This window comes from Anabrus simplex, chromosome 7, assembly GCF_040414725.1.
Source record: "Anabrus simplex isolate iqAnaSimp1 chromosome 7, ASM4041472v1, whole genome shotgun sequence".
NCBI lineage: Eukaryota > Metazoa > Arthropoda > Insecta > Orthoptera > Tettigoniidae > Anabrus > Anabrus simplex.
In genome coordinates this window covers 163013603-163037545 of record NC_090271.1, presented here as the reverse complement: position 1 = coordinate 163037545, position 23943 = coordinate 163013603, and the positions used below count along the sequence as shown (strand labels likewise).

At 40.7% G+C, this 23943-nt stretch overlaps 1 protein-coding gene across 1 annotated transcript in view; it reads left to right on the top strand.

Annotated features, from left to right (window-relative positions):
- LOC136877753 (histone-lysine N-methyltransferase NSD2) overlaps window positions 1–23943 on the top strand; it is a 386665-nt gene that overhangs the window by 247686 nt on the left and 115036 nt on the right. The window contains exons 17-18 of the mRNA XM_067151960.2: window positions 14160–14310; window positions 18527–18565. Coding sequence (XP_067008061.2) covers window positions 14160–14310; window positions 18527–18565 — 190 coding nt within the window. The remainder of the gene's footprint in view (window positions 1–14159; window positions 14311–18526; window positions 18566–23943) is intronic.

Below are 23943 nucleotides of genomic sequence, written 5' to 3'. Positions count from 1 at the left end.
TCGAGATGGCGAGAAACCAGAAGTCCAATGGGCAACCCATTGTGAGAATTAATTTTGTCAGGTAAACACAGTGTGTCACCAGGGATCATTTACATGTAAAAATCATATAACGGCGACTGCTGAATGGATATTTTTCCACCCTTCAAAACTCAAACTACCTCTTCCAGATTTGAACCTACAAGTTTGAGATCTGCAGGCCAACATTCAACCACTTATCCATACATATCAATACATCAGGAGGAAAACAACTATTACTATGCAAGGCCTATCACTATAGATTCTAAAGTGCTCCCGTGCAAAGCTGAAGCAAGTTGCTACATTCTTTTATAAATCAAAGACCAACTTTGTATTTTTAGTTTATGAAATAATTATATATTTGTTGCTTAGTTTAGGATTATGGCATGGCTAGCAGAGGATGTCAGTGTATTGTCAATGTCAAATTCATTGTAATTCAGTCCTTTCCCCTAAAAGTATTTCTCTAGCCACCTCTTTCAATATGGAGCTAATAGGCTTTACTTTTATGTTATCTTTCCAATGGAATCTGTTTACACACCTATCCAGAAAGTGGAAATTCGGATAAGAGTCCCACGTTTGGTGTTATTATGATGGGGCCATGTCTCTGCATGTAGTGGCTTTTTTCTCGTCCTTATAATATAGAGACGTGAATCTGAATCCACCCCAAAAATTCTTAGCCAAATAATGAGATGAAAAATAGTGAAATAAAGAATAAATATTCTTTACTATAACTCTTTGTATTCGTGTGAATGAGGAGGTGAGAATGATCTAAATTGTGCATAGATGTGTGCCAGTGAATCCCCATTTAAATTTTTTTTCAGCCGACAGTCTCCTTCAACATCTCTTTCGCTTAAGATAATGATTACTCATAAGACTCGCTGTTTCTGAGGTTCTAAAAACGTACTCTGTCTTTCCTGACTAGCAGAATTTACTGACTGTGCAATGTCAAGTGCACTTTTAGTAATTTATTGCTTTCTTAGAAAATACATCCGTGGGGGGGTTAATAGACTAAATTAATTTCCTTATGCGTTGACTGTTGAAACCAGAGAGAGAAATTCTTCTTCTGCTTCTGCTTCTTGATACGGTTCTGCTTAGGCAGGTCGTTCACAGAGCCTCATCCAATCTTCTCTTTTTTCCCACATTCTATTGTTCATCACAGTCTGCCACTGTAGTCCTCATCGATTTACGTCATCCTCCACCTGATCCCTCCATCTTGATCGTGGTCTCCAAATTGGTCTTCTTCCAGATTCTGTCCATTCCAGAGATCTTCTTGGTAATCTTTCTTGTCCCATTTTTTTTAACGTGGCCGAACCATTTCAGCCTACTTCACTCCATAGTTTCTTTTAGTGGGTTGATCTGTAGCATGTTTCGTATGGTTTCATTTCTTATCTTGTCCCTCCTTGTTTTACTCAAGATCCCTTGCAGAAAGTGCATCTCTGTCACTTGTAATCCACTCATATCTTTCTTTTTTTGTCCAAGTCCAACATTCTGATCCATAGGTCAATATTGGCAAATATGATTTATGGTTCATGGTGTGGGTTACTGTAGACACGTCCTAGATCGTGAACCATGGGCAACGGCTGAGTGGCCTAGTAAGTGGTCCTGAAAGTCGGGATACCAGTTGCCATGGAATGGGAGTGGGCATCTCGGACATATTCTGAGTCATGGCCCTCCTTGTGCTCAGGCGGCTAGGACTATATAATTCACCGGTGGTCCATAACCCATACCTGCCAACTTTTAGAAACCAAAAATAGGAAGATTTTTTAATTCTTGGATTTCATCACATATATTCCACCAACGTCTACGTGAAAAAAGGTCAGGATAAAAGGCATACTTGTCTACAGTTACGATGCGAATTGACCATTAAATTTAAAATCTTAAACTAAGAAAACATAAAAATGGTTACATGAAAATGTACCTAATCACTCTCATTTATGACATTAACATACTAATAATATTTGTCACACCGACACGCGCAACAAAATGCATAATACCGTATATTCTCGCGTAATTAACGCACCTTTTTGACGAAAAATACAGGCGAAAACTTCGGATGCGATTCAAGGAAATCGGATATTTACAAATTATTTACAATTCATTTACATTTAAAAGATACTGGTACATCAAATATAATCCAAACACAATTGGTTCAACCCATTTGCAGTTATCGTCATTTGGCGTAAAATTCCGGCGTGAGATTTTTTCTGAAAAGTCAAATAGGGTACATCAGATAAGTTAGACACGTGGGTTTGAAGTACCGACACTGGAAAACATTCTTCCCATTACGAGCTGACAATACGACCTGAATGACATACCGGCAAAAAAAAAACCTGTCCAACACGAGAGGGGCCGGGCATCGATGGAGGGACCCTGCTACATTACCCCAAACCGTTCGTATCCAATCTTGTACGAATGACGTGTCCATCCACCTTTTTTCTTGAATACGAACGTGGATCACTCGCGGAAATTTTGCTTTAGGCATTGTTTTTCGTTTTAGAACAATGTAAGCTGCAAGCTTTCTGCCATCAGCTGTTACAGCAAGCATTGCAGTACATCGTTGTTTTTTTGCTTCCGGTAGCGCGTGCGATAACACTGTACGTTCCTTTCTTATCAATTGTTCGACTTAATGGTATATGGAAACTGATTGGCGTCTGACCTGCGGTTCCTATAAGGGAGATAAAATATTCCTTCACTTTACGCTTCCCAATCACAAAGCGCTGAAAATGGTTGAAATCATTCGTCACTTTTTGGCATAATGTTGTTCTTCGTCCATTTGATATTTGTGCCCAACTGGAATCACTTGCAGCATCTTGATTTGCAGCCGAAGTGTCATCTACCTGAAGAGCTGAGAACTGCCTCTGAAGCTCATGCACCACCTCATCTGTAGTTTCATTCTCTTTCTTGCATAACATGATAGGAAACTTTTCCAAGAAAAAACGAATGGAAGAAAACTGTTCATCTTCAATTTTATCTAACATAGCAACTAGAGCATGCTTTAACACATCATTCTTTTGTGGAAACTTGTTGATGATGCAGTCACAGGCAGTACAAAAGTAGCTTCTCACTGAAGAAAAGAAAAGGGATTTATCTGTATCCTGGAGATCAATCACTATGTTCGAAGTCTGAATGCCAATAACTAACTCACCATCACTTAAATAGTTTCTTCCACCATGTGCATTATTAATATCACACCCACATAAAGTGCAAAATGCAAATTTTTCTCCTTTGCTTGATTTTATTATGCACGGAAAATCAACAGGATATGATTCCTTAAATATCTAGAAGTACCGTACTGTTTCTTGTTGGATTTATTCATTTATTTATTTATTTATTTATTTATTTATTTATTTATTTCTCTTCATAAAATTAATTCAGCCTCGGCTAACCTTCAAATACGAGACAATGATTCCACGTGCCGCGGCCATTTCTCATTCTTTAGAATGCAGCATTTTGTGAGAAACTGCATATCCAACATTGCGTAACAAAATCATATAGTTAAGCAGATAATCCTCTACTTGCGGAAACCCTTTCTTAGATGAAGGTCTTGTGCTGCCCAGTGGAACAGAATTACGTAGTGGTATGATACAAGAATTGTTAGCACAACAAAGTGGGAACTTAACACCAACATATCAGCGATATTAACCTGAGTGTAACTGGACGATCTTGTCAAAATGTATGATTAGCCGCACAGCAGGTTACTCGATGTACTGCTAAGGCTGTTGAATACTTCCTGCATAAAGACCATGAAAGTGACTTTTTCAAGTTGGTTAGTAACGTATTCGATGTATTAAATTCTAGAATCCCCAAGGACCACAAAATACCACTCAGAAGTGGCTACAAACTTAATCTTTACAGCAAAGAAAGTACCCTGAAAAGATTTCTGGACATTATCTCCCAAATGAGAGTTGGCAAAAGAAACAGTCTACTACCTTTTAGAAGGGATTTGTAATTTCAATCAAGTCCTTACTCGGACTTTTTGAGAACCTGAAATAGGAAAGTATTTCTTACACATACCTGCCAAATTTTGAAAAAGGCTATTAGTAAAACTCAGGCGGGACAAAAAATCTAACGTTCGACATACCCCGGCTCGACGAAAATAATAATACTTCTGGGCAACAAAATACAATAATTCATAATTTATTCATGATAATCTACAAAGGAACATAGCGTATGAAAATGTCCGAGAAAACAAATGTCTCGATATCTACTGAAACATCGAAAGGAACCTGGATCACTGAACATAACATAAAAGTATAACAAACACTCCAAAGCAGCCAAACACTTCACTAAAACATGTCAAAGCACACAAAGTCTTAAATCATTAAATGAACACGACACCAACCTTGTGAACAAAGAATATGCACATAGTCAAAACATACACACACGTGGAAAGAATGTACTTCTTCTTCTCCTTTATCATTTAATGGGATTCGCTAATAGCGGTATACCCAATCACAGGAACGAATGCAGTAAACTGCGAAGCACAAAGTTATAACAGAAAAACTCAAACACTTCATTAAAATATGTCATATGTCAGCGTCACCAACGTAGCAGCATGCTTCCTTTTTAATGCTTCGACTTGTCTTTGAAGTTTTTCTATTTCCTTGTCATTATCTTCAATTGTGTCCGTAATAACTGACTGGTCGAGTTTCTTCTTCTTAGAGGATAATGTAGTCGGAGTACACATCGTCTGAATCCTGATATTTCGTCCGTCATGCCGTATATCTCGTTCAGTGGAGACCTTTGGAATGCCAATGCTTTAGAACAGTGTTTTGGACACCATGAGGCCAAAGTTTTCAAAGCAGCTTATACCATTAGATTAGAGGACAAATATGGAAGTAAAGAAAACATACCTGTGACATAGTTTCAATTGTACTAGGCCCTCCATGCCAGTTGGGAATAAATTGAGATGGTACTGCATCCGGGCATAGTATTTTCTTGGTGGGCAAACCTAAAAGCTCATTTTTTATATCTCGCTCATAATCTGTTGGAAGAAAATGAACAGAACATACACAAGAATTGTCCGGATTTAACTTATCAGTTCGCTTACAACGAGAAATCCACAAACACTTTAACTCGTCTTTTTTGGAAACCTGTGATACATAACACCGGTACATTTAAATCCATAATTACGACACTGTGCCATACCGCAATGAATACGACTTACAACATTTCCACTCATCATTACACTTCATAGGTTCACACCAGACCAAAGCACAAAGCAGAACTAACTGAAAAGATCAGCAGTAGAAACAAGTGATTTGTCTGCAGGACGGGTGAGTACTGTCTTCATATCACATTACGTCACGCAAAAGGCGGCCAGGGAGAGAAACAAGTGAGCGCGATGCAGGAAGACACCCCCCTGGTTTAGACATTTGTTATACATGTTTCTAATTCTGAATTGCATTTCTCTTGACAATTACATTCTAATCAGCCCCCACGCCCACCCCCGTCCCCTAGGGACACCATGACCTTGTCGTCGGTGTGGGGGCTCGTGTGCTTGTTGATCTCAAGGGCTGTGTCAGCTCAGGGTTACCCATACTGGATTGGCCTCGTGTAGAGCCAGACAAACAAGGTGTCCCCCGAGTTGCCTGAGAGGTGTCTGTGCTTTTTATTCTTCATTACTATTTCTACCTTTATATTCTCGCCTTCTTAAATTTCATTCCTCTTCCTGTCTAGCCAACCTCTGTGCCTCGGGTAGTAAAGTTCCATGGAGGTTTAACCCTCCCCCAATCACAAGTTTCGGGTCGTGGCAAAGTGATGCATGGCTACTAGGAGAGTAGTTCTTAGCAACCCTCCCCAGTTACAAGTTTTGGGTTGTGGCAAAGTGATGCATGGCTACTAGGAGAGTAATGCTTAGTGGCCCCTCTCCAGATACCGGGCGCCCTCTAGAGTATGTAGCCTTGCCTTCAGTACAACAGGGCTTTGCCAAAGGTCGACCTTTCTATGCCCCAGGTACTTGTGGGACTATGCATGGTTTTTGAGTTTGGTTTTGATTCTCTGAAGGCTGCAAGCCTTAAAACAGCGTCCTTTAATTGTTCAGTTAGGAAACTTAAACATTTCCATCGTGTTTACCTGTCTAGTAAAAAAGTTTCTGAAGAGTGTCTGCCACGATTTCTGGTTGCAACCAGAATCGATGGACAGAGCTTTCTTCAAGAGAACCTGTTCCTGATAACCAATGCTGTGGAAGGTCTTGTTGGTGAAGTAGATGAAATGAGGAAATTGTGGGAAGGTAGCGTACTCACTAAGACTAGTACGCTTGTGGAGAGTAAAAAGTTATTGGAAGCCACAATCTTCGGGCCTTTGCCAGTTAAGATTGAGAGCCACACTCCTGCAAAGGAATTATCTTTCATAGGGACTTGATTAAGGCCTCCGATGATGACTTTATCCGGAGTCTTGCTCGTAGAGGTGTGTCCGGCATTAAACATCTTAAGAGGCGTGTTAATGACAACCTCTATGACATGAGGGCTTTCATCGTAACTTTCGATCTTGAGAAACTGCCCAAGCGTATTAAGATATCTGTTACACACTTACTGTTCGGCCATATTTTCCTTCTCCTATGAGGTGCTACAACTGCCAGTGGTTTGGCCATACCTCACCACGCTGCCAGGAATCAGCGATATGCGGGGCATGTGGAAAAGCGGTGCATGCTGGTGCAGAGTGCACACCACCATCAGTGTGCATTAACTGCACTGGAGAGCACGCCCCTCAGTCCAAGGAATGCCCTACATTTAAGCAGGAGAAAAAAAGTCCAGGAGATTAAGACTCTGGATAAACTCTCTTATCCAGAGGCATGGAAGAAGTACAAATCATCATTCCACCATAATTCTCAGTCTCCTTTGCAGAGAAGTCCGCTAGTGTACACATACCTCCCGTAAGTTTTGTACCCTCTGTCCCACCATCAATTTTGCAAACATAAAGTACCCAGCAAGTAATCGTCAAACCATAGGTTCAACAGTCAGTAAGTACATCACTGCCAAAGACGTCCGGAAAGAACTCTTCCCACACACATTCTGCTGGAAAGTCCTCCCTCACATGGGCGGGGGAAAAGACTTCCTCAGCAAGGGTTGGAAAATCACCTTCCAGCCATCCTTCAACTGGCCCGAAAAAGGAGGAGACAGGGAAGCCTAAATGCTCCCCTTATACGTTTGGAGAAGAAACCTTCTCCAACAAAATCGGGGGTCCCAGGATCCCCAAACAAACCTTGGCAAGTCATCTGCGAGCACTCCTCCAAAATGTTCAAAAACAGTAGGCAAGAGTGAGGAAATACAATGTCCCCCTACTCGATCACTTTCTGGGGAACAAAGTTCTCCCAGGAAGAAGGTCCATCGCTCGCGATCAATGAGATCACCATCTGTGGAGTGCCCAGCCACCACGTCTCCCTCTTCTGAGGAGACGATGGAGACTGAACCACTCATTGTCGTGGACAATGATGACAATACCGACGAGAAATGTGGAAAATGGCAGGTAGTGAACCTAACGAATGGCAAGCAATTATCCTAATTTGATGCACTACCTGTCCACACATTGGCACTATTGCAGCGAAACTGCAATAGTTATCACTGTCGCCTAGCTGAGTTACGTCAATTGATATCCGTCTATGTGGCCTCCATAGTCTGTCTACAGGAATCTAGTTTGGGACCTGGACACGACACAACTATGAGAGGATATCGTCTTTTTTCTAAAGACCGAGTATATGTAGATGGTGTTGCGACTGGGAGCGTTTGTACCGTAGTTCCCTCTGACATCTTCAGTGACGAATTACCGCTCTATACTCGGCTAGATGCAGTTGCAGTTCGCGCTCCTTTGCCAGTAATGACAATGCTGTACAACATGTACATTCCACCGGACTGCTATCTTGAAATGCATGCACTACAAGATCTGTTCACTCAGTTACTTCCTCCTTTTCTCATGCTGGGAGACGTAAACTCCCGTAACACACTCTGGGGATCTCCGTTTTCCTGTGCTAGGGGTAGGATGCTCGAGCGATTGATCAGCTAGTTCGATGTCACTTTGTGTAGCCGTGCACTGGTTCCTTTGCTTCGGTGGCAAGTACACTATGACCTCTGTGATAGTGACCCCTTCCTAATTATTCTCTCCTGAATCAAAGACAGTCCGAATTACCCAAGTGCTGGTTACTTCGGCGGGCAAATTGGCCAGAATTTTTAAACGCGCAGTGATGTCCGACGATACGCTGGAGTCTGTTGATGACCACATTTCTTCCATTACTACTGGAATTTTGGCTGCTGCAGAGGAAACAATTCCTTCCTCGTCTGGTATTCCTCATTGAAATAATAACATTAAGTTATTATTTCAATCAAATATCATCAATACGGACCAAAAATGATATTTATTACATGTAATGGTATTCCTCACTCGAAACAGGTCCCATGGTGGACGGACAGACGAAATTGCAGCGGCCGTATGTGATTGCCAACGGCCTTTTAAGTGTTCATATAACATTTAAGCGTCTGCGCGTGAAGTCCCCTTTTTTTTTTTTCTTCAAGAAAGTAATAAAAACTATGTGGGAAAAGTATGTCTCTTCCATGACGGCACATACTCCGTCATCATAAGTGTGGACAAAACTCTGCTGTAATCAGAGTACAGAATGTGCCCTCAGTCCCCGGAAACTCCATTAATGGAGACATAGTTATGATTCCTTCAGTCATTGCAGACTGCATCACATCACATTTCGCAGATATGTCCAGCTCCGGGAGATACGACTCTGCATTTCTTCCAATTAAGCGCAAAAGGGCACACCATCTCTCTCTTGCCTCTATTGCTTCGCACGTCTACAACGTGCCTTTCACGGAGTGGGAGTTACGGAGTGCACTCGTGCCACGCAGAGAGACGGCTCTTGGACCGTACGAAATCCACAATCAAATTCTGAATCATTTGAGTGACATGTCTCAAAGATATCCTCACCCTATTCAACAGAATATGGAGTGAGGGTGTGTTTCCATCTCAGTGGCGTGAGGAAATTGTGATACCAATTCCCAAGCCAGGTAAAGATCCAAAACTTCTGGATAGTTATGGGCCAGTATGCCTTACAAATGGCCTTTGTAAGCTATTTGAAAGGATGGTTAACTGGCGTCTTGTGTGGGCCATGGAAAGGAAAGGTCTCTTGTCTAACTACCGGTGTGGTTTTCGCTCTCATCGGTCTGCCACTGATCATCTGGTCAGACTGGAGAGCGCCATTTAGGAGACCTTTCGCTGTGTTTTTTGAACTGGAGAAAGCTTACGATACTACCTGGCGATATGGGATTCTCTCCACACTACACCAGTGGGGACTTCGGGGAAATTTGCCAACTTTTATTGAGAAATTCATGTCCCTTTGGCTCTTCCGAGTCCGAATATTTTCTCAATATTACATTCAAGGAAATGGAGTATCACTGGGATCTGTACTGAATGCAACACTGTTCCCAGTTGCTATCAACAGCATAGTTGCTACTGCAGGGTCCACAGTCGTTCCATCGCTGTAGGTCTACATTACAGCTTCGGAAGGGAGGCATTTGCTGAGAGACAGCTACAGCAAGCTATTAACCAGTCGACAGATGGGCCCTGCAACATGGTTTTCGATTTTCAGCGGCGAATGCCTCAGTTGTACACTTCTGTCAATGTCGGCTTGTGCACCATTAACCAGAGCTTTTCTTGCAAAACAGTATCTTACCAGTGGTAGACACTTGCAAGTTCCTGGGACTCCATTTTCATAAGAGACTGTGACGTTACCAGTGGTAGACACTTGCAAATTCCTGGGACTCCATTTTGATAAGAGACTGACGTGGCAGTTGAAGGTTGCCTGCATGAAGAGACTTAACATGCTTCAGTTTCTCAGCAGCACTTCCTGGGGAGCTGATCGTGCAGTGCTGCTACGTTTTTACACGGCAATGGTCCTCTCCTGAATTCACTATAGAAGTGCGGCTTATGGCTCGGGATCAAAATCTGCGCTGAGCCTTTTAGACAATATTCACCATAGTGAAGTTAGGCTGGCAACGGGAGCTTTCTGTACTAGCCCCATTCCTAGCCTACTCGCTGAAGCAGGAGTTCCATCTTTACGGATAAGGAGGCAGCAGTTACTCCTCACGTACACTGCCAAAATTTGTGAAATGCCGCTACATCGAAGCTATCAATGCATCTTTAGTACCCAATACCACCAGAGGTACCAAATGGCACACGGCCGGTCGGGTTTCGATTTGATAGCTTGTGTTGTGATTTAAATATGGATATCGGTGGTTTTCTTGAACAAATTCTTAGCGAAGTACTGCCGTGGTTAGTTCCTTGGCTGGAAATACGTCTAGATCTACTCCGTGGACCCAAGGTGAACGCGGATTCCTCTGTTTATCGGAGGTATTTCCGACATCGTTCACCAGTATCTGGCCGCGAGACATATCTTCACGGATGGTTCTAAAACCGGAGATAATGTTGGTTGCTCTTTGATCTCCAATGATATGAGGCCTAAGATCTCGCTTCCTAGTGTTTGTAGCGTGTATACTGCGGAGCTTTACGCCATCTTAGAAGCTCTGCAGTTTGCACTGGGTGATGAAAGAAGTCACATTCTTATGTGTACCAATTCGTTGAGCTCTCTGTAGTCTATTGAAACCTGTTTCTCACAAGACCAACTGGTGTAGCAGATTCATGACCTTTTAGCCAGGTTAAATGATGCTGAGAACAAATATCTTTAGCAGGCACATTGATAGGTCTTAGAATGGGCATTATAATCATTAGTATAAAGAGACAAAGAACTGAGGGGTATATCGTTAGCTTCTAATATTTTATCAGACAATTTTAATTACTATCAAAATATAATTCACCTCCCTTGTAGTAAATAATTTACTTCAACTATGAGGTGATGTAATTTCACATTTTTCCACCAGGCATCAGCGATGACTCATACAGACATTATTTCAATGTAAGCAATAGAAGAAATGTTTGATGATATCATTTTCAAGTACAGCATTTGGCTTGTTGCTCACTGATGTAACCCCCAATAACTTATTTCTGGGACGCATTGACCCTCAAATGGTTCTACAACGATGTATCGCCCTTTTTGTACATATCGTTGTGGTCAACACGGTATACCCTGCCTGACGTAAGAGGCGACTAAAAGGGGGCTCGGGTGCTCTGAACTTTGAAGCGTGGGTTGCACGTGACGGTGTAGTTCTGTTGTACAAGTTGTTTTTGTCAGTTATTTTCATAAAGTCCCATTCGGAAGATGTTGGATGAAACAATGAGTGACGTGAGTGAAATGAGCTTACCTGCCAACTTTTGAAAATGGCTATCAATAAAACTCGCACGTGCCAAAAATATCTAATGATTTTCGACATACCCCGGCTTGATATATATGTTGATTCCCATAGGCGATCCTGAAATATTTGTCCCGAATGAGTAAATTTATAATACCATTATAAATTTATGGACCATTTATATTGGTATTAAACGGTATTGGTATTATAACCCTGGCTTGATGAAAATAATAATACTTCTGGGCTACAAAATACAATAATTCATGCTTTAAACAGGATAAACTACTTCAGTGAAATCATATCTACATCAAAGGCCAATGATTTATAGATGAACATAACAATCAAGAAGAAATTACGTTAAACAGCAGCAGATGTGGTAAATATTGGTTTGGAGCATACATAACAGGACTTCTTGATAAATTAAGCAGATATGCGATAATTTAAAAAGGCTTTACACAATGAAACTTGTTTAACTTAACGCAGGCAAGAAATAATATAATGCACACATCAAATCACCTGCTAGTTCGACTTTAAAGTCATAGTTGTGGCCTTTTTAACTTTGTGAGAAAATATTCAACGAAATGATGTTATATGATCTCAGATTTGCAATAGTCTTCAGCAAATGTTGTTTGAAGGATAACGTTCTATCCAAAGTAACACCCATGTACCTGGGATATTGATGGTGTGGTAAAGGCCATTATTGAAATATACTCAGAGATCCATATTAGCTATGTGGTTATTCAGAGGGAAGGAACAAACTTCAGTCTCTGTAATCCTTGTGCGGAAATAGTCGCCCCTAGAGGAAGGACTGGACAGGTTAGGAAAGGAGGCAGGAGAAGTGGTACTATGAGTAAATAATGCCAAAACTGAGTACAGTAGAGTCTCGTTAATCCGAACTAATTGCGACCGGAGTCTCTTCGGATTATGAAATGTTTGGATTAACCAGAAACTATTTTTTAATAATAAGATTATTATTTTTACATCCCGCTAACTGCTTTTATGGTTTCCGGAGACGCCTCCCGCACGAGTTCTTTCACGTGCCAGCAAATCTACTTACACGAGGCTGACGTATTTGAACACCTTCAAATACCACCGGTCTGAGCTAGAATCGAATGATATTTGCGAGTGGATGAAAGCTGACTGTCATCAATTACAAACAGACCAAGAAATTGTAGCTATGGTGGAGAAAGAATCTATAGTTGATTGGGAACAAAGTGACGACGAAGAAGACCACAATGAACAAGTGTCTCATTCAGATGCCGCGGCCGCCTTAGAACTTGCCGTACGCTTCGTCGTGCAACACTCCGCTGCTACGCCCACTGATGTGATGTTTATGAGACTCCTATTTAACACTGCATCTTCGAGTAGGTTCCAGTCATTAGGCAAAAGAAACTAACAGACTTTGTCTAGATAAACGACCAGTAATTGATGGTTTATGATGTGTAATTATGTTTACATTAAGTTATTCTAGTGAAATATGAGTAATAAAATGCAAGTAATTCTTCATTCTATAATATGTCCTTTCATTTTAATAAGGAGAATTTTAAAAAAATGAATATTTCAGTTCGGATTAACGGGACTCTAGTGTATTTGTTTCTCACCTGGGAGTACCATAATTTTGGAAGATAAGCTCCTAAAGTTAAATGGGACGAGAGGTGCGAAAAGTTCAAGTATTTAGAAATGCTGGTGACACAAGGCAATGACATGAAAGAGGATATAAAAGGGAGGATTTCTGCAGGCAATAGGGCTTACTTAGCTTTGTTAAAAGTGCTCAGATCACAGTCTTGCTGAAGTTGACAGTTTATCAAACAGTACTACGACGTGTGGTAACTTATGTTTCTGAAACATTGACAATAACCAGAACAGATGACAGGTGGGAGAGAGTAGTACTGAGAAAGATTTTAGGTCAAGTGAACAGCAAAGAAAAACAGAGAACTGGAAGAACTGTATGAGCATGCAAATATTGGGACAAGTGGAGATGCCAGATGATAGGTCTCTCAAGAAAATTTGCAAAGGAGATCCAGGTGGCAGAAGACACAAAGGAAGACCTCGAAGAAGATGACTGGATGAATTGAAGGAGGATTTAAGAAAGATAGGTTTGAGAAGATGGAGGAAGCTTGCTGAAGAATGTGAAGTTAGGGCTACTATTGTCATCAGGGCCAAGGTCCTGCATGAGCTATAGCACTCAGGAGTAGGTATTTTTCATTAGAATTGTTGGAAACCTTTAACTGTTACTCAGATGTTGCAAATAATTTTTGTCTGGAAATTTTAATTAATATTAAAAACCAGCATGGTTAAATGCAGTTTTGACAGGCACCAGAAGAATTTTCTACAGTCACTATGGTGCCCATAGGCACTGGATTGGACAGGGCTATTTAAAGAATATTTTTATTTATTTTGATATGGGCTTTGATTACACGATTAATCTCATAATATGGTTTCCAACTTTAAGGTTGACTTTTTTACTGCAAATCATGACAAAAAGTCTTATTGGGTACCTTTTCCTGTTCCAGACTTTTGTTTGAAGAACTCTTATGGTCAAAAATTCTTCCACACATAATTGAGTTTGGCCTCGGATGGCTTTCCACACACACACACACACACACACACACACACACACACACACACACACACACACACACGTTGACTTGGTTTGCTAAAATTGCCACTCCCTTTTGTCATAGTTCCATAGTCTTAAACTATCCTCAATATATGCTCTATACTACAGTGAAAATCACATCATAATTTGCTCATTGGTCATGAAGATTAACCTGCACAAATATAGACAGACTTCTACCAGGGACTTTATTTTATAATATATAGGGGTTGTTCTTTTTCTATGTCTTTTCTGCTCACTCTTATGTTTTGTTTTTACTTATTGCTTTACCATATACTTTATAGGTGGTGGCCAGCTTTAATACTCTTTCCCAATCAGATACCAGAGAATATCATGAACCTGCCACATAGACGTGGGGAATTTGCCATCAGATTCTTTGGTTCCCATGATCACTACTGGGTGAACAGAGGACGTGTCTTCTTTTACCAGGAAGGGGTAAGATAGAAGTTGTCATGTGAATGAAACTGTAGTGTATTTGTATGCAGTTGTATACTTTTAAAATCCATATGTTATAATTTAGAGTCAGAATTTTTATATAGTGTTGACCTATGAAATATGTACAAAAACATGTAACAAAACCCTCAAAATATCAATCAAATTTGTAATATAACAATTACAAAAATGTTTCAAAAACACTTGTTGAGCATGGGGTTTGGGGGTAATGGTAAACAAACTAGAATATAAATAATTATGTCATGTTAGATTGTGGTGCAAACATCAGTCAAGGTGCAAAGCACAGGGTATTTCCTCCATATTCTAAGAAGTCAGGTTCCATTGGCAATCGGAATGTAATTTTTTGTGCACTGAAAATGATCGCTTGACATCACGGGAAGTAACTGGTGGATACTTCAGTAAATGGATGTGTGTGGGATTGATGTCTTTTGAAGTTTCTTGCTACTCCCTGATGTGGATATGGCTAAGAGTAAACAAACTGGTGTAACCCAGATTTCTCTCAAGAACTCACTGAAATTTTTTCATGACTTTTTCATCTTCAGACCTGCGAACAACATTCAGTTTTATTTTTCACACTACAGATGATGTCCATCAATTCTGTGAGCAATAGTCCACAAGTTTCCAGGTTCCCGATTTTTCAAGGAATCAAGCCAAAGGTCGATTTACTTACTTACTCACTCCTCGGCGCTACAGCCCTTGTAGAGCCTTGGCCTCTCTGACGATTGTAGCCCAATCTTCACGATCTTCTGCACGCCTCCTCCATCCCCATCTTTCTTAAATCCTCCTCCACATCATCCAGCCATCTTTTCCAGGGTCTTCCTTTCCATCTTCTACCACCTGGATTTCCCTTATAGATCTTCTTGACAGCCCTATTATCTGGCATTCTCTCCACGTGTCCCAACCACCTTAATCTGTTGCTTTTTATTTCGGTTACGGTACTTGGATGTCCATAGAGTTCTTCCAGTTCCTTGTTTTTCCTTATTCTCCACAATTCCCCTTCCTTCTCTCCCATCTGTTCAACAGTTCTTCATCTACTTTGGTCATTGTCCATGTTTCAGAGCCATAAGTTACCACTGGTCGTAATACTGTTCGATAGACTGTCAACTTTAATCTTCTACCAAGGCTGCGTGATCTAAACACTTTCAATAAAGCTAAGTAAGCCCTATTGCCCGCAGCAATCCTAGCTTTTATTTCCTCTTTCATGTCATTATCTTTTGTCACCAGCACTCCTAAATACTTAAACTTTTCACATCTCTCGTAGTTAATTCCATTTAATTTTATGCACTTGTCTTCCTTCCTATGGTCCTCCCAGATGCAAACAGGTAATGAGTTTTGGCAATTCACACCAGGCAAATGCTGGGGCTGTACCTTAATTAAGGCCATGGCCGCTTCCTTCCAACTCCTAGGCCTTACCTATCCCATCGTCGCCATAAGACCTATCTGTGTCGGTGCGACGTAAAGCCCCTAGCAAAAAAAAAAAATTTTTGGCATTATTCACTCTTAGGCCCATTTCACCTCCTTCCTTTTGTAATCTATCCAGTCCTTCCTCTAGGTCTTTCAATCTTCTAGACAGCATATCAACATCATCAGCATAAGCCAGATTCTGTGTTACACGGTTGAACAGCGTACCGCCTGGATTACTGACCTCCACCTTTCTCATCACACGCTCCAAAACCACATTGAAGAGCAGAGTAGATAACACATCCCCTTGCCGCAAACCTTGGTTTACTTCAAACTCTTTAGTAAGATTTCCTTCTATTTTAACCATGCATTTAGTACCTGTTAGGGTCATTTGTACCAGTCTTATCAATTTAGTTTGGAACTCCATGTACATCAGTTTGATTGTTTGTTCTCTTCACACTATCATAAGCCTGCCAAAAATCCACAAACAGCTGATTCACATCCACATTATATTCATAGCATTTCTCCATTATTTGCCTGACAGTGAAGATGTGATCTGTTGTTGATCTACCCTGTCGAAAGCCACTTTGGTAGTCTCCTAGTATCTGCTCAACCAGTGGAGTGAGTCTCATAGACAAAACCTTTGCTAAGACCTTATAAACCACACTAAGCAAAGATATACCTCTATAATTTTCACAATTTGCTTTATCTTTCTTCTTATGAATTGGGCAAATAATTGCTAAGCTCCAATGCTCTGGCATTTGTTCTGTTTCCCAAACTTTCCACAATTAGTTGGTGAACAAGTTGCGTCGATTTAATTTATGCAATATCACACACAGTTTTAAGATTCTGCAAGATTTTTTATACATCCCTTACTAATACGCCTCTGACTCAGGAGGGTAGAGTCAACAATGACCATTAACATTTTGAAGGTGTTCACAGTAGACTTTAACTGCCTTTATTACAGTGCGCTATTGTGTTAATACGGGCTGTGGAGGAAGTGTTGCTTGTGGTAGTTTCTTTCGGTAAGCCTGCACACATAAGTTAGCTTCCATAAATGCCTTCTTGACTGAAGAAACAAGTTCATGACTTCAGAGAACTGACTTTGTAGCTCTTTTCCAAATCGGTGATTAGCGTAGGCCAAACATGTGAAATGGATGAGATGGAATTAGAAGTGGTTGCAGCCTTCGATATACAGAATCTTGAGTCCTGTACATTGAAAGAACTTTTTCTTCTTGTAAACCTCAAAGCCACAAGACTAGTCCATCTTTAACAATCCGGCAATTGTATGATCTGTGCATTCTAGAACTCTTAATGGCAATGATATACAGTTTCAAGCTATTAAAAACTATTTAAAATAGTGTTTGGCTCACCTTTTCAGTACGCTTTTCGTAATTGAAAATTATTTGTTCATACATGTTTCAGGAACATAGTACATTCCCTTCATCAGTGAAGTTCAATCAAAGAATAAACACAATATAATACTATCTTTTGTTAAGCCCAAAATTTAACCCTTACACTGCTATGCCCGAAATATCTTGGGCACGATAATATGTCGTGTCCTTGCTGCGCCCGAGATATCTCATCGGTAACTTTAGCTAAATTTCTGAAAAGGAAATATATACCTTTGGAGTTTCCTTTTTTTCAAACTTGAGTGGCAACAAGCTACATCTTTTAGCAGCATAATGGACCATCAGTCAAAACGGAGCCTGCATTTTTAACGCTATCTGCGGTCAAATATCTGAAATAATGCACTCGGCTCAGTGCGCAACCTAGGTTGGCAGTCCCGCAAAGCACCTGTGTCCAGGGTTGATAAAAATGGCTTCAAGTAGCAGATTGCGCGTTCTTTTCGAGTTCGAACTTATAGAATCTGTGAATACCCTTGAATCGGAAGATGAGTACTCTGATATCTGTGATATGTGTAGTGATTACAGTCCTCGTGGCAGTGATAGAGCTGAGCCTCAAGTACCAACTTCACAAACCAGGAAAAGAATTTGTTCCTAACCTGATTTATTTCAGTGGTGTATGGGTAATAATATTTAGTCGTGTAATACAAGTTTTGATGACAGTTCATCGGGTATATTATTCGGTGTGATTCATGATGAACCAGCGTCATTAGATGTATTTCAGTGCTGCCTTTCACAAGAAATTATGGAGCATATAGCAGTTGAAACAAACACATACTTTGTATTTGTTACGCAAACAATACCACCGTCTCCAAGTTCAAGGCTACAGACATGGAGGGAAACCACACCTGAAGAACTGTATGTCTTTTTCGCATTGACAGTGCTTACGGAAAGAATGAAGAAACTTAGAATTCTTGAATACTGGTCAACTGATCCTCTAATAATGACCCCGCAGTTCTCGAATTTCATGTCTAGAGACAGGTATCTCTTATTATTGCGCTTGTTACATTTCAATCATTTCATTGACAACAGTCAATTGAAGGTGACCGGCTGTATAAAATAAAGCCTGTAATTGACCATTTCAGAGACAAGTTCAGAGAAACGTTCGCCCCGTTTGAAAACATTTGCATTGATGAAAGTTTGATGCTTTTCAAAGGCAGGTTTTCATTCATACAGTTTATCCCATCAAAGAGACACAGATTTGGAATGAAGACATTTATTATCTGCGATTGTGAGACCGGATGTGTGCTGGATTTTATTGTTTACACAGGTTCAACTACAGAAATAATTCCTGAACGTGAATTTGGGGTGTCAGGTGCAGTTGTCTTGACGCTAATTGAAAGGTACTTGCAAAAAGGACATACATTGTGGATAGATAGCTGGTATTCAAGTCCACAACTGTACGATCACCTATACGAAAACAAAACCAACACGTGGTACCATCAGGAAAAACCGGAGGGGTATGCCGAAATTTACTACAAAATTTAAGAAAGGACAAACTGAATCAAAAGCGACAGATAACATGATTGCCATCAGGTGGTTCGATCGTAGGGAAGTTTGTATGCTGACCACGTGACATACTGACAACATGAGACCTACAGGGAAGACGGACAGACAAAAAAGACTGCCTGTAGAGAAACCCCATTGCGTTATTGACTATAACAAGTACATCGGTCCTGTTGACCGGTCAGACATGATCATCATTTCTATCGAGTGTGTGCGGAAGTCAATGAAATGGTACCGAAAGTTCTTTTTCCACCAGCTGGACATCACTGTTGTAAATTCTCATGCCCTCTTCAATGTCAAAACTGGACAGAACATATCTCTAGCAGATTTCCAGCTACAGCTTATAAGGGAACTCATCCAGAAGTACCACGTATCTAGACAAACCAACAAAAGAGGACGTCCTATATCTGGTGACCAACCACTCAGACTGACGGAGAGACATTTCCCGTCCCCTGTACAACCTACTCCAAAGAAGAAATTTCCTACAAGATGCTGCCATGTCTGCTCCAACACAACTTGCGAAAAGAAGAGGCGAGAAACCCGGTACATGTGCGTCAAATGTGACGTGAATATCTGTGTTCACCCCTGCTTCGAAATATACCACACATTAGTGAAGTTCTGAAGACGGACACATTGGAGTGTCTGCTATAAATTAGGAAACAATTTGGTCTAAATTAGGTGAGTTGATATTTTAGAACTTTGTGTTTTCCCTACATTTCTTATTTTGGCCAATCCTGACTTAAATTTAATTTTTGTTTCATTCTTCTTCTTCTTCTTCTTCTTTTATGACCACATAGGATCACTTTAGTCAGTCCGTCGTTCAGGTCTCTTTGAAGGGATTGTTCGGGCTTTGCGGTCCTCCCAGTACTTCTTCAGACGCTCCGATCTTCGTGCCCTTTCCTCAGTTGAAAATGTGCGTGTTGTTGGTTTGTTTTGTGTAAGGGTAAAGCGGAGGTTTGTATTCTTGAGTTTTGTATTCAATTTTATCTTATTTTTGGTGTCTTCTGTTGTAAAAAATGTTCTTTGATTGCTTTTTATTAGGAAATCATATGACATTAACCAATCTATTTTAGGAGATGACCTGTGAGTAGTTTGACTATTATGGTCAACTTTGATTTGTAAAATGGCTAAAATGTCTCACATTCGTAATTATTGAGAGAGCGTTGTGCAATTTGGTGAGAATTTAGCACTTGTGAAAAGGGAATATATAACTTTTATAGAAAAGTGTATTTTTTGCTCCCGTGGACAACCCTAATTTTCTGTGTTGTTAATTTTTGTGGAAAAACTAAAACTGAAATCTGTTCTGGAATTATTTTTCCAGTTCATATGAAATATCTTGCATACATTTCATGTATTTTGAGGCATTATATTTTTTAGAAAATTATTCAGCATGGAGGGTTCAGGCAGTCGCTCACAATATTAGCAGTGAAAAGGTTAACACGTTCGCGGCCACTCGGATATCGGCAACCGTTACCGTGGTACCGTAATACTTTTTTTGCTTAAAGGACTTCATTTCTGTGTCCTTATGCATTTTAGATTATTATTTTAATTATTTCAATATTATTTATGTGTATACGAGCCATGACGCACATGCTGCGTCAGCGGCACTCATCATCATCATCATCAGTTTTCCACTCCAGTTGCCCGGGTGTGGTTTACGAGCACTCTCCACTTCTGTCTGTCCATGTACCACTCTTCTCTCAAGACGACATCCCAGCTGATTCCTCTTGTTCCTATGTCCTCTTTCACTTGGTCCAGCCTCCTCTTCCTAGGTCTTCCTACCGGTCGTTTTCCGGCCACGACTGTGTGTAGCCATTGTTTTGCTATCCTTCCATCGTCCATTCGTTTGACATGGCCAAACCATTTCAAACGGGCCCTTGTCACTTTTTCATTCAGGGATGGGTACACACCAGCTTGCTCCCTTATTCTTTCATTCCTTACCCTGTCCCTTTTTGTCTTCTGTACCATAGTTCGTAGGAACTTCATTTCTGCGGCTTGTAGTTTGCTGTCCACTTGTTGGGTTGTTGTGCGGGTTTCTAGGCTATATGTTATTATGGGGGTGAAGTATGATTGGAATAGAATCTGCTTTGATCTTAAGGGAACTTGTTCGTTCCAGAGGAGGCTCCGAACTTGATGGTAAAACTGAGCTGATTTTTGAATGCGGTTGTTAATCTCATGCTGTATTCTGTTATCACTTGAAATGATGCACCCAAGATATTTATATTGGTCTACTGTTTCCAGTTGTGTACCTTCCAGCATTATTTTTCCTTTCTTCTTCTGCCTGTTGACAGACTGTTGACAGGCACTACTGATGAGTTTTTCGCCTTCAGTGCCGTTCGACGCAGCATGTGCGTCATGGCTGGTAATGAAGTGAAACGAGGAAAATAATGTTTTGTTCAAATGTAGAACTTCTTTACAACAGAAAAATGAGTTTTTGAACATTTCACACAAAGATACTGTGCAGTAGAATCTTATTGTTGCTGTGTGAACAATGTATAGGCCTACTTACATTAGGCCTATTCCATAAGCTGTACAATGTAACTAGTCAAAACAGTGTGCTACATTTCAGTGACATTTCCTCGCAAAAATAACTCTTCTGCAAATGTGTTACATTCAGTTACAATGTTATTCAGCAAGTTGTAATCTGCAAGCAAGCGAAAATAATCGATGGGTTTCGCGTCACTTGGTAGTGGAACCTTCATTCCCGGCTGACCAATAAAGTTTATTTGTTTCATTGAGGACGAATCTGAACGCCAAGCAATGACCCCTGAAATATTGCCCATGTTATTTGGCGGGAGATTTGGAGATGAGATATTGCTTACGTCTTCCTCACCTTCTGTAATGTGAGAATTGGGAGTAGACACTCGACACACACATCCGTGATAAAGATTCTCACTCAGGTGGCTACAGTCATTTTTCACACTGTCATCAGTTTCGTCACTATCAATGCTGTCACTGTCACTGGCGTTCAAGAGAGCTTCCAGACTATCATCATGGCCTGTTTATCCCGGAGAGAAGGTCCTGAAACTTCACTGTTTTCCCTTGACATCGCAGAAACGTATGCCGACTTGTATTGGCTACAGGGATTGTAACTAACAATTGATCCGATGCCCGGATGGCGCATATGTTTATTAACACCATAACAATGCACGGATAAGAGGTCTGTTTGTTTACATACATATTGGCAAAAATACGAGCTTTAATATTTCGCGTGGAGTGTGACGCACGTGTGTCGTCATCTTCACTATGTGAAAGTAGAGTCATGACGCATATGTGTCATCGGCCGCGAACGTGTTAAAGAAGTATTACATCATAATTCACCATCATCATTTCCCTTTATCCACCTGTAGCCGGGTAGGGGCAAATATGGTTCCTCTCCACTTTCTTCGGTCTTTCCACCACTCCTCCTCCAACACTGTGTCCCAGTCCAGGTTTCTTTCTATAATGCTGCGTTGGATGGTATCCTTCCATCTCAATCGTGGTCGTCCACGGCCTCTCCTTCCTTGGATTTGCATTTCCATCACCTTTTTTGGCATTCTTTCGTCACTCATTCGCTTTATGTGCCCAAACCATCTTAGTCGGCACTTCTCTATTCTATCATTCATTGTTTCCACTCCAATTTCTTCCCGGATTTTCTCATTCCTTATTTTGTCTCTTCTACTCTTCTGTATCATACTCCCCAAGAATTATTTCGGCTGCCTGTATTCGACTCTCATCCTTCTTTGTCATTGTCCAAGTTTCTGCTCCGTAAGTTGTTATGGGTACGTAATACATCTTGTACATAGTATCCTTTGCTTCCATTGGCACATCTTTGTCCCATAACATATTTCTTACACTATGATAGAAACAACTTCCAGCTTGAATCCTTTTACTAATCTCAGCATCCAGTCGAGCATTCTCCATTCTCCATTAATTCACCATATCAGTGAATAAAGAAACATTAGTGAAATTTATGAAAACTGTAATTACATAAAAAAAAATTATATTTTGATGATGTTGAATGAGAATACCTAAATCAATTTTAAGATCTTCAAAGTTTATCTTTTCGTCTTTGTTTCTTTTTACCTTAAATGATTTTCCTGATAAATCATGGCGTCAACTGTAACACGCATAGGAGTGCTCTGTCTGTATCTCGCAGAAGCCGCATAACTGGTAGCATATTTGTCCTGCAAGTGTGTGCTAAATGAACTTGTACAACTGTGGTTCAAGTCTGGGCATGAATATCAAGAGATATGTCCGTCCAGAAGGTGAGTAAGCAGATTAATGCTTTTGAATCAATGGTGAAGGACTTCGAGGTGCTCCTTGAATTGTTAAACGTCTCTGCCAACCCCAGGGAAGAGTCCCTAGACTCGCTGAGTCAGGATTTTCGAGACTTCGGAGGCACTATCTCCTCCGAACTTGCTGTGCTGAAAGAACAGCTGTGCAAGTTAGCAGGGGAGCTCGACCATCAAGAACAACTTATTGATAAAGGAGAGCAGTACAGCCGTAGGAACTGCCTCCTAATCCATGGAGTCTCCAAGGAACTGCGGAAGGATATTTACGAGAAAGTAAGGGAAACTTTCTGAACGAAGTTGAACGTGGACTTCATGATGGAGAGCTTCGACGAGTGCCCAGGATTGGGCAGCCTCAGAGCTCAGCAGCTCAAGTGGTAACTACCTGCAGGCTCTCTATAATAGCTAAATTTACCCGCTACCACGTAAGTGACCGCGTCTGCAAGGCGAAGTGTCTCCTGAAGTGCATGAATTTACTCATAACCGAGTCCTTCACCAAAACCTGTAAAAGTATATTAAACCTTGCTAGGGATCACTTCTGACCATCCCACATCTGGACCCAAGACAGACGCATCGTAATCCACCTTCCTATAGGGACAAAAAGATCCATCAACAGTCATGGAACTGGACAGCATGAAAAATCTGCGGGATAAGAGTGACAATTGAAATGAAACAACACAGCTCGCCAGTGTATTTGTTTGTTATTCATAAGTGTTTCTGTAATTGTATTATGTGTGTGGGGAAGGGGGTAGTCAGTGTAAGCATTTATTAGGATGTTGAGTTAAGTTGCATGCTATTTCTGCTATACTAGTTTGTTAACATTCCGTTACTCAGCTGATCCAGAGCTCTGTACCTGACACTGACCTTGTCAACATCTCCCCTCTCACTACAGGCATTCTCCTCAAACAGGCATTATCTCCCTCTGCCAACTGTTTACAGTGCTGCCATGCCAACGCACTCTCCTTGGTAGCACATTTTGATGAATTTCGTGACCATCCTCCGTTTAGAGCCTACTAATCACACTTACACAC